The following is a 12265-nucleotide window of genomic DNA, read 5'->3' as shown; positions in this document are numbered from 1 at the left end:
CGTAAAGGACCTATCTTCTCTGGGAGTGATTTCCAGTTCCCGGCGTAGAGGAACAGGGTTAAGGATCTTTTAAGATCTTTTTGTGGGGGAAATTTCTGTCTCATCTAATTCCTCAGGGTCCCGTCCTTCAAAGTGGAAACTTTTTATTCCATTCTTCAATTGGTTCAGGAAAGTCAGTTCATGACGACCATTGACCTAAAGGATGTGAATCCTCTTGTTCCCATTCAAATGGATCATCGCTAGTATCTGAAGTTTTCCATTTTGGACAAACATTTCTGGTTTATTGCTCTTCCGTTTGGTCTTGCTCGGCTCCAAGAATATTCACAAAGGTTCTGGGGGCCCTTTTGGCGGTGGTCAGAACTTAGGGACTTGGAGTGTTGCTTTACCTCTCTAAATGCTTAGGGCCTGTGGACTCGGGGGGAGTCTTCTCTTCCCATTATCATCTTGAAGTTGAGAGCAACCTTCAATGCCTTGACAGCATGGCCTCAATTATTTTTAATCCGGTTTATCCGTTTCCAGTCGGACAGAATCACCCCAGTGGCTTTCTTCAACCACCAGGGAGGAACTCGGAGTTCCTTGGCTTTGAAGGAGGTGACTCACATTCTGCGGTGGGCGGAAGCTCACAATTGTCTCCTGTCTCCCATCCACTTTCCAGAAGTGGACTTCTGGGAGGTGGATTTTCTGAGCAGACGGGCTTTTTATCCCGGGAGTGGGCTCTACATCCGGAAGTGTTCTCAAGGATAACCCTCAGGAGGGGGGTTTCAAAGTTGGATCTAATGGCGTCTCGTCAAAACGCCAAGCTTCCAAAGTACGGATCAAGAGATCCTCAGACCGCTCTAATAGATGCTCGGGCAGTTCCTTGGATTTTTGGTCTAGCATTCCTGTTTCCTCCGTATGCTCTACTTCCACAAGTAATTGCTCATATCAAACAGGAGAGAGCGTCTGTGATTCTATTAGCTCCTGCCTGGTCTCGCAGGATATGGTTAGCGAATCTGTTGAAGATGTCATATCTTCCGCCTTGGAGGTTTCCTCACAGGAAGGACCTTCTATTTCAGGGTCCATTCCTCCTTCCAAATCTAGATTCTCTGAATCTGACTGCTTGGAATGCCTAGTCCTGTCAAGATGTGGGTTTTCTGAGGCGGTCTTTGATACTATGCTTCAGGCTCGTAAACCTGTTACCCGCAAGATTTACCATAAGGTATGGCGTAAATACCTTTTGTGGTGTGAATCTAAGGGTTTTTCCTGGAGCCGGGTAAGGATTCACAAATTTTATTTTTTCTTCAGGATGGCCTGGAGAAAGATTTGTCAGTCAGTACTCTGAAGGGTCAGATTTCTGCACTGTATATTCTTTTGCACAAACGTCTGGCAAATTTACCAGATGTTCAAGCTTTTGTTCAGACCCTGGTCAGAATCAGGCCTGTGTTTTAACCTGTTGCTCCTCCTTGGAGCCTTAACCTAGTTCTCCGTTTGAGCCAATGCATGTTGTTAATATAAAGTTTTTATCCTGGAAGGTTTTGTTTCTCCTTGTTATTTCTTCCGCTCGCAGAGTTTCTGAGCTTTCAACTCTGTAGTGTGATTCCCCGTATCTTATTTTTCTTGCAGATAAGGCGGTCCTTTGTACTGAACTGGGGTTTCTCCCTAAGGTGGTGTCGGATCGAAACATTAATCAGGAAATTGTTGTACCTTCTTTTTGTTCTAATCTTTCTACTCATAAGGACTGATTTTTGCATAACTTGGATGTTGTGCATGCTCAAATTTTTTTACCTGCAAGCTACTAAAGGTTTTCGGCAATCTTCTGCCCTGTTTGTTGTTTTCTCTGGAAAGCGTAAGGGTCAGAAGGCCTCTTCCACTACTCTTTCCCTCTGGTTAAGAAGTATGATTCGTTTTGCTGATGAGACTTCTGGACAGCAGCCTCCTGAGAAAATTACGGCTCATTCCATTAGGGCAAATTCCTCTTTTTGGGCTTTCAACGATGAAGTTTCTGTGGAACAGATTTGCAAGGCGTCAACATGGTCCTCTTTGCATATTTTTTCCAAATTCTACAAAATTGATACTTTTGCCTAGGCTGAGGTCGCTTTTGGGAGAAAGGTTCGTCAAGCGGTGGTGCCTTCTATTTAGGTCCTCCTGCCTTGTTCTCCCTCCCTGTTCATTCCGTGTCCTCTAGCTTGGGTATTGGTTCCCACTAGTAATTGGAATGATTTTGTGGACTCTCCATGCCGTAGGAAAGAAAACAACATTTATGCTTACCTGATAAATTTATTTATTTCCGAGCATGGAGAGTCCACGACCCTGCCCTCTTTTTAATTTATAATTTGGCAGTTTTTTTGAGTAAACCTCAGGCACCTCTGTACCCTTGTGTTTCTTCTTTTTCCATTTTCCTTCGTGTAAATGACTGGGGATAATGGGTAAGGGAAGTTATACTTAACAGCTTTGCTGGGGTGCTCTTTGCCTCCTCCTGCTGGCCAGGAGTTGAATATCCACTCTCCATGCCAGGAAAGAAAGACATTTCATCAGGTAAGCATACATTTTGTTTTAATCCATATTCCATTTTCATAATTCCAACTTCTATTGGGCCAGGAGTTGAATATCCACTCTCCATGCCAGGAAAGAAAGAAATGTCACTAGGCTGCCTCATTTAGTTCTTTCTACTTCGTTAGCTTCTGTTTTATAGCTGCCATGTGGGCAGAAATCTGTTTGTTCCCGCAATTGCATTGGCACTCTGGGCTAATCTGCAGCTGCTGAGTCTTTGCCACACAATGTATGTTGCTGTCCCCACAAGGTATGGCCCAGGCAAAGCCAGCAGGGATAGATTTATGTATAGGGTGACACCAGCTGCCCCTGCACATTTTCCTCCTTAGGACTGAGCCTTGTAAATGTATGAATGATTCCATCCTTGTATGTATATATATTAACGTGACACGTTGTGATTCCCTCTTGTTTGCAGTTTGCAGCTGTGGCGCAAGGCGATGGATGAGCTGGCAGATCGCTCTCTGCTGCTTCGCTCTGTACTTGGGATGCCAGATAATGACATCACTGTTAAATCTGTGTTGGAAGAACCAGGTGAAATTTGCATTTCATACCAGTTGTATAAATAATTCACTGGCCAGCTATTTTGCTATTCTGTTATCTCCCTTTTGAATGCACTGCGTCACTATTAAAAGGGACACGAGATGGTAATATAAAGTGATAAACCGTATATATAAAAAAAACTCTGCAATATACTCTCATTATTTATTTTGTCCCTTTTTCCTGTAATTCCATTCTGAAGTTGTGAGGTTTTCAGTTCCTGTTAGAAATAGAAGTGCATAACACTGTTGTATGCCACACAGCCATTGGCTGCACACTCTAGTGACCTATTTCTAACTGTCCCTAATTGGCCACAGCAGAGAAAGTAACCTAAGTTACAATATGGCAGCTCCCACTGATTTATAGACACTAAAACTTTACACTTATTTTGTCAATATTTAAAGAACTAATTAAACTTTAAAAATACATCTACATGTTATTCTCAGACTAATCTTTTATTTTAATGCATCATTCTATCTCACATTTATTTACTGCTAGATTACAAATGGAGCACAATTTTAACATGCGTCTGTAAATGGGCAAATTTGCCTGTTTACGGCCGCACGTTAAATAACCAGCCATTACAAGTGGTTGGTTAATGCTACCGGGAGCACTTAGCTCAATTAACCAGAGGTCAGACCTCTGGTTAATTAAAAAAAATGTCCCCCAATTGCCCCCCAAATAAAGTGGACAGTACCTTTTATAAAATAAAATAGCATCTTTATTTTTTTTTTTTTTTTAAACTGCACAAAATAGTTATAATTGGTCAAAGTCAAGGGATGTGGATTGTTAGAAAAAAAAATGGCACTGAAGAGTGCCTTTACATTGAAGTCTATGGGGACTGTGTTTTTACTTTCAATATATATGTATATGCTTATATACATATATATTTATGTATGTGTTTATATGTCTAAATGCTTATATACATGTATATTTATGTGTTTATATGTGTATATGCTTATATACATATATATTTATGTGTTTATATGTGTATATGTTTATATACATATATATTTATGAGTTAATATGTGTATATACACCTATAAACATATAAATATATATTCATATATATATATTTGTAATTTGCTGCCCAACGCTGCGCGGCTTACCTCCTGCGCTGCGCTAGGTTCTTTGCCGTGTCTGATGGCATCAAAATGAGGCTCCCACTGGAGCCTATGGAAGCGCACTCTCGTGAGGTTGCGTTCTCATTGCCCTTATCTTATAATACGATTATTGAGTGGAGCGCAAATATCATGCTTGTGAAAGCACAATTTTGTGCTCCATTTGTAATCTGGGCCTTAGTGTTTAATGTTCCTTTAATCACATAGTAATGAAGCAGAAGTTGAAAATTTCACAGCAGTTTTGTTTTCAACAGTGGATGCAAAGCGCATGAAAGGAGGGAAGGAGGATAAAAAAGGTGGAGGAACGAAAGAGGACAAACGGTCTCCCGTTGGAAAGGAACGAGACGAAAAGAAAGGAGGAAAGACTGGAGGAAAGGGCGATAAAGAGGTAGGTTACAGGTCACTAAAGAATCAATCTGGTTTCAATCCATCACTCTAGAAAGCAGTGCTAGAGAGATCAGATCACATTAGTGAATATCTCACACTATCACCAATGAAAATGCGGAAGTGCAATTATCTGGCCCAATGTGGTCTAACTATATGTAAGTGTGAGATGCAACAGCCATTTCTGAAGACAACGATCTTATCACATTTACTTGCTGTATAACTAGGCACAATAGTCGTCAGACTGCAGCTCTTTACTATGCAACATGTTGTAGCCTCATCTGGCATCCAAGGGGTTAAGAAATGCTATTTATACTCAACCAAATATTTACAATTTCTGATGTCTCTATTGTAAAACTTTTTTATTACATTTGGTTTAATGCTTTCATATCTCTATTGGTGCTTATGTTAGTTTGATTTATAGTTTTGTCGTATTTTTATCTAACTTGAAAACCTCAGATAATCTGTCCTGTAAATTTTCAACCAGTATTAGAGATCAAAAATCTAAAGAGACATAAAGCCCAAATTGTTTCTTTCATGACTCAGATAAAACATATATGCATTGCTTATCCTTCAACAAAGGATACAAAGAGTATGAAGCAAAATAGATAATAGAAGTAAATTGAAAAATTGTTGTTTAAAATTGTACGATCTATCTGAATCATGGAAGTTTAATTTTGACTGTACCGTCCCTTTAAGTGACATTGTCACAATATTTAGCTGCTCACCCAGTTCCTTCTGTCAGGCCAGTTTATCTGGGTAACACAAAGAACAAATCACAATAATGGGACAACCAATTTGATTTCCCCCTATAAAAAGAAGAATATTTAAAGGGACATACTAATGGAAATACAAAATGCTCAGATTTGTTTATTTTAGCACTAGTGTCCCTTGTAATCTACATGCTTAAAGGGACACACAACTCAAACATGTTCTTTTATGAATCAGATAAACCATACAATTGAAAATACAGAATACCCTTCTAAACACAAAAAGGATTGGGACATCGCAAAAAGATGTGGAAAAAATAGATCAAATCAAATATTGATACTTTAAAAAAAATATTTAATGATAAAAATCACATTCAAAAAAATAGTTAAGGCAATGTAAAACAGTAATTAATACTTGCACTCTAATAAGCTTAAGCATAGAAGTCTCCGCTGCAAATAGCGAACTACGGTTCAAACACAGAGTCACCATCCGGTGTATCGTCCACAAACCACTACGCGTTTCAAGGAGAAATTATCTTCATCAGGTGATATGAACTGAAGTGCTGGTAGGTGTTTTATAACGGGTCATGTAATGCACCCTCCCATCAATTAGGCAAAGAATAATGCAAAAAGCTGACACCGGATTGTTGCCATAGGGACATTCAAAACATTACTATAAAGTGTGTATCAACTTGCATACACTGACAACAATTTGTTATGTTACAAACTTCAAATATCACAAATCATATAAAATAACTTTGTGCATTTGTAAATTAGGCATATCAAAGAGTTTTTTTCAACATATCCAGTTTACAAATAAAGCTACGGACTGAAGTCACGAATCTAAACGAACTTATCGTAGTTTCCAAACAAAACGTGGTTGACATATCTTATAGCCAATTGGATGTACAGTATATATTAAGTGGTTGAAATTCAGTTCTTTCTCTTTGTATCCTTTGCTGAAGAGCATCCCCAGGTAGGCTCAGGACCGTGCACAAGTCTGGGGCACTCTATGGCAGCAGTTTTGGAACAATGCTTTTAACAGTTTTATAAACGTTTGAGCACTAGATGGCAGTATTGTAAAATCCTTGTAAATAGTGTATTAAAACAGACTGTCTTTTAAAATACAGTACATTTTTCGGCTTTTTAAATATAACAAATATATCATTTTTTATTTCAATTTTCTCTTTCTACTGAGACAGCACCTTGCAGTTAGTTCATTTAATGCCTATACGGAAGATTAGTACTAAGCCTTGGGTTCTCTCATTTCATATCTTACCTCATGCTCCAGTTTAAAGACGTTACGCTAAATAAGTTTTATCTTGCATATGAAGGATAAACATTGTTTAACCCCTTAGTGACCACAGCACTTTTCCATTTTCTGACTGGGACAAGGCTATTTTTACATTTCTGCGGTGTTTGTGTTTAGCTGCAATTTTCCTCTTACTCATTTACTGTACCCACACATATTATATACCGTTTTTCTCGCCATTAAACAGACTTTCTAAAGATACCATTATTTCTTTTACAAGATATGACGAGTCCACGGATTTCATCCTTACTTATGGGGATTACGCCTCCTGGTCAGCAGGAGGAGGCAAAGAGCACCACAGCAGAGCTGTATATATAGCTCCTCCCTTCCCTCCCACCCCAGTCATTCTCTTTGCCTGTGTTAGTGATAGGAAGAGGTAAAGTGAGTTGTTAGTCTAGTTTATTCAATCAAGAGTTTATTGTTTTTAAATGGTGCCAGTGAGTACTATTTTTCTCAGGGATGGAGCATCAAATGTTTCAACAAAGGGAACTGAGGAGTTTTTTCTACATTCTCACTCACTCCCCATGCTGGTGCTGCCCTGCTGATGGTCTTATAGGATATTACATAAGGCCCTATTTGTCCCCACAGACCTACAGGAGGTGATGTAAAGAGTCCTCTTATTCATGTGGGACAGTTTCAGATCAGCACTACGGTATGTACAGTCTTTTTGTTTTCTGGGAAAGATGTAGCTCAGAACAGGCTGGACGTTACCTACTGCAACACAAGTGGGGTAACTAACTTGCACATAAAGTTTTATTTCCCTGTCTTTTTCCTTTTTAGAACACTATATAAATATGCAGTGGGTTGGTGTTATGTGACCCGTTTTTTTGTCATCAGGGGTCAAATGATTTATACAGGCTGACGCTGGAGAAATGTACAGTAAAGCAAACAAAGGATTTCGTAATTCTTTTATTTGTGTAGATGAACCCTATAGGGACTTGGGTCGAGGGACACATTGGCTTATTCAAGTCGGGTTTGCCCGACATTGTATTTTAACATACGGCGTCTTTTCTTTCTGTATCCGCCCACGAAGGGCGGGGCTTCCATTTGCGTGCCTTAGGGTTCCTGTTCCTAGGTCTGCTTGGTCTAATATCAGAAATACAGCAAGCGGACCTAGGCAGTGGTTATTGCGCATCCTGTTTTTTGTGTGAGGTAGGCGCCACAGCAGAGCTGTGGCTTGGTGCAGGGGTTAATTTTAGTCGCCACTCTAATAAGGGCTAGAATAACCTGTGATGTAATATTTTTGCTATTAGCAATTGCATATTGATTGTGTTTCACTTTTTCAGTAAAAAGCCTATATCGTTCACGCTGCAGAAAAATTTTATGCCGTTTTTCAAAACTTAAAAGCACAGTACTTGTTTTGTTATTTTATATATCTGACACGACCAATATTGCTCTTGTTTTTCTTTTTATCATGGCTGATCTACTGGAACAGACTTGTTCTATGTGCTTAGCTGCCAATGTGGAACCCCCTCTTACATTTTGTCCCTCTTGTACTGAGAGGGCTTTACAGTTTAAAGAACAAATTTTCTTTAATGCAAATAACTCTAAGGATGCTTCTCAGCTTGAGGAGACTCAGGGTATGCCGCTACTTTCTCCCCAAGCGTCACAGCCTTTAACACCCGCTCAGGCGCCATCAACTGCGTCCACTTCATTTACTCTGCAGGATATGGCGGCAGTTATGTCATCTACTCTTACAGAAGTTTTGTCCAAGTTGCCAGTGTTACAAGGCAAATGTAGTAGAAGGGCGGACCAGGTGGTCCAGGCAACTTCGGACTCTTTGATGGCGATCTCCGAAATACACTCCCAGGGCTCTGAAGTGGGAGGTAGGGAGATTCTATCTGAAGGGGAATTGTCTGATTCAGGAAGTACATTGCCCCAAACAGATTCAGATGTAATGTCCTTCAGATTTAAGCTTGAACACCTCCGTCTGTTGTTGCGGAGGTTTTGCTGACTCTGGACGATTGTGACTCAATTGTGGGTACCACCAGAGAAATTGTGTAAGATGGACAAATACTTAGAGGTTCCTTCTTATTCTGATATTTTTTCCGGTTCCTAAGAGAATTTCGGAAATTATTACACGGGAATGGGAAAGACCGGGTATCCCGTTTTCACCTTCCCCTACTTTTAAGAAAATGTACCCTATAGCTGGACACAGTTCGGGGATTCTTGGCAAACGGTCCCTAAGGTGGAGGGAGCTATCTCTACCCTGGCTAAACGTGACGACTATCCTATTGAGGACAGTTGTGCTTTCAAGGACCCTATGGATAAAAAGTTGGAGGGTCCTTCTGAAGAAGCTATTTGTTCATCAAGGTTTTCTTTTACAACCGACGGCCTGCATTGTACCAGTCACAACTGCGGCTGCCTTTTGGTTTGACACCTTAGAAGAGTCTCTGAAGACTGAGACTTCTTTAGAGGAAATAATGGATAGAATTAAGGCCCTTAAGCTGGCTAATTCTTTTGTTACAGATGCCGCCTTTCAGATTGCCAAATTGGCGGCTAAGAATGCAGGTTTTGCCATTTTAGTGCGCAGAGCCTTATGGTTAAAATCTTGGTCTGCGGATATGTCCTCTAAATCCAAGCTTTTGGCTATTCCTTTCAAGGGAAGAGATCATTTCTGATATTACGGGAGGTAAGGGTCATCAACTACCTCAGGATAAGTCTTCTAAGTAGAGGAATAGACAGAGTAATTTTCGTTCTTTTCAAAATTTCAAGGGAGTCCCCTCTGCCGCTTCCGCTAAACAGGAAGGGAATTTTGCACAAGCCAAGGCCCGTCTGGAGACCCAACCAAGCTTGGAGCAAGGGTAAACAACCCAAGAAGCCCGCTGCTGCTCCCAAGACAGCATGAAGGGGCGGGCCCCCGATCCGGGACCGGATCTAGTAGGGGGCAGACTTTCTCTCTTTGTCCAGGCTTGGATAAGAGACGTTCAGGATCCCTGGACACTGGAAATCGTGTGTCTCAGGGGTATCAGCTGGAGTTAAAAAATTCCTTCCCAAGGGGAAGGTTCCTTCTTTCATGATTGTCTGTAGACCAGATAAAAAGAGAGGCATTCTTATGTTGTGTAAAAGACCTCTCTACTATGGGAGTAATTTGGACGATATTCTGGACGATATTCTGATCCAGGCATCGTCTTATCAACTGACAAAGTCTCATACCGACATGGTTCTAGCCTTTCTAAGGACTCACGGGGTGGAAGGTGAATCTAGAAAAGAGTTCACTAATTCCCACAGACAAGGGTTCCTTTCCTGGGGAACTCTAATAGATTCTGTGTCCATGAAAATTTTCTTGACGGAGGTCAGAAAGTTAAAGATTCTGAACACATTCCGCGCTCTTCAGTCCAATTCTCGGCCTTCAGTGGCTCAGTGTATGGAGGTAATTGGATTAATGTTGGCGGCAATGGACATCATTCCGTTTGCTTGATTTCATCTCAGACCTCTACAACTGAGCATGCTCAGACAGTGGAATGGAGATTATGCAAATTTGTCTCCTCAGATAGATCTGGATCAGGAGAAAAGAGACTCTCTCTCTTTGTGGTTGTCGCAGGATCATCTGTCCCAAGGGACGTACTTCTGCAGACCCCTCATGGGTGATAGTGACAACGGACGCCAGTCTACTAGGTTGGGGTGCAGTCTGGAACTCCCCTGAAGGCTCAGGGTGTGTGGACTCGGTCGGAGTCTCTCCTTCCAATCAATATTCTGGAATTAAGAGTGATATTCAATGCGCTTCAGGCTTGGCCTCAGTTCGCTTCGGCCAAATTCATTCGGTTCCAGTCGGACAACATGACGACTGTGGCTTACATCAATCATCAGGGAGGAACAAGAAGTTCCTTAGCGATGACAGAAGTATCCAAGATAATTCGGGTGGGCGGAGGCTCACTCTTGCTATCTGTCAGCAATATACATCCCAGGAGTGGACAACTGGGAAGCGGACTTTTTGAGCAGACAGACGTTTCATCCGGGGGAATGGGAACTCCATCCGGAGGTCTTTGCCGCTCTGATTCTCAGGTGGGGCATACCGGATCTGATGGCGTCTCGTCAGAATGCCAAGTTCCCAAGATACAGATCCAGATCAATGGATCCTCAGGCCGAACTGATAGACGCCTTGGCAGTGCCTTGGTCGTTCAACCTAGCTTTTGTGTTTCCACCGTTTGCTCTCCTTCCCCAGGTGATTGCTCGGATCAAACAGGAGAGGGCTTCAGTAATTCTAATCGCTCCTGCGTGGCCGTGCAGGACTTGGTATGGGGATCTGGTGGACATGTCCTCTCTGCCACCGTGGAAGCTTCCATTGAGGCAGGACCTTCTCATTCAGGGACCCTTCCATCACCCGAATCTAGTTTCTCTGCAGCTAACTGCTTGGAGATTGGACGCTTGATTTTATCTAAGCGAGGGTTTTCTGATTCAGTCATTGATACCTTGATTCAGGCCTGTTACTAGAAAGATTTACCATAAGATATGGCGTAAATACCTTTATTGGTGCGAATCCAAGGGCTACTCGTGGAGTAGGGTTAGGATTCCCAGGATTTTATCTTTTCTCCAAGAAGGATTGGAGAAAGGGTTGTCAGCAAGTTCCTTAAAGGGACAGATTTCTGCTTTGTCTATTCTGTTACACAAACGTCTGTCAGATGTTCCAAACGTTCAATCTTTTTGTCAGGCTCTAACTAGAATCAGGCCTGTGTTTAGACCAATTGCTCCTCCTTGGAGTTTGAACTTAGTTCTTAATGTTCTTCAAGGGGTTCCATTTGAACCTTTGCATTCCATAGATATTAAGTTGTTATCTTCGAAAGTTTTATTTTTGGTTGCTATTTCTTCTGCTCGCAGAGTTTCTGAGCTTTCAGCTTTACAATGTGATTCCCCTTATCTTATTTTCCATTCTGATAAGGTGGTCTTACGTACCAAACCTGGTTTCCTTCCTAAGGTTGTTTCTAATAAGAATATTAATCATTATTATCCAACCTAGGACAGTTATGTGACTGGAAGACTAAACAAATACTCAAATTTGAGGAAATTCAAAGGCTTTATCAAATTCCTGGTAGGGATAGATTTTATTTTATACAAGCAAAACATTACCTAAAGTCATTTCTTTACCAGGATTCTGATTTATTCTTCCAGCCACATCCTCTCTTGGATCATCCAAAATTAGGCAGAGGCCTCTTTCAACTATTTATGAAATACTTTTAAATGGGTTTAAGTTGGGACAGCTAGAAGACCTTTATAGTACATGGGAAAAATAGCATATCTATCTGTAGAGAAGATAAAACTATACAAATTAGTTTGGGGACAATACATAAATTGGAGAACTCAATGGCAGGGAGGGAATCGCATCTTAGACTTGTGCACCAAGATTATTTAACTCCCAACAGAGTTTGTAAGTGGAATAGAGAGGTGGAGAATAAGTGTATTAAATGCTCAAGAAATAATCCGGATCTGCTCCACTTGATATATGAATGCCCTAAACAATCTCAACTATGGTTTAAAAGTGGGGTTTTTGGGCTTTCTAGTATTTTAAAATTAGATATTAAATTATCAGCAGTAAATGTTTTCTTCCTTACACATTCATCTCTATGGAGGGAAATAATAGATTTGTGCATAAAGTAATAGTGAAAACAAGATCATTAATTTTCTCTCGCGCTGGATCGATAAGAGATCTCCAAATGTTAATTAGCTTAAAAAAG

The 12265-nt window shown here is 40.8% G+C and overlaps 1 protein-coding gene across 1 annotated transcript in view; it reads left to right on the top strand.

Annotated features, from left to right (window-relative positions):
* Positions 1–12265, top strand: part of MYCBPAP (MYCBP associated protein) — a 200365-nt gene that overhangs the window by 127388 nt on the left and 60712 nt on the right. Inside the window, 2 exon segments of the mRNA XM_053722003.1 lie at positions 2945–3060; positions 4442–4575. Coding sequence (XP_053577978.1) covers positions 2945–3060; positions 4442–4575 — 250 coding nt within the window.

This window comes from Bombina bombina, chromosome 1 (genome assembly GCF_027579735.1).
Source record: "Bombina bombina isolate aBomBom1 chromosome 1, aBomBom1.pri, whole genome shotgun sequence".
Lineage (NCBI taxonomy): Eukaryota > Metazoa > Chordata > Amphibia > Anura > Bombinatoridae > Bombina > Bombina bombina.
Note: the sequence above shows the minus strand (reverse complement) of the source record. Positions and strands in the feature narration are given on the sequence as shown.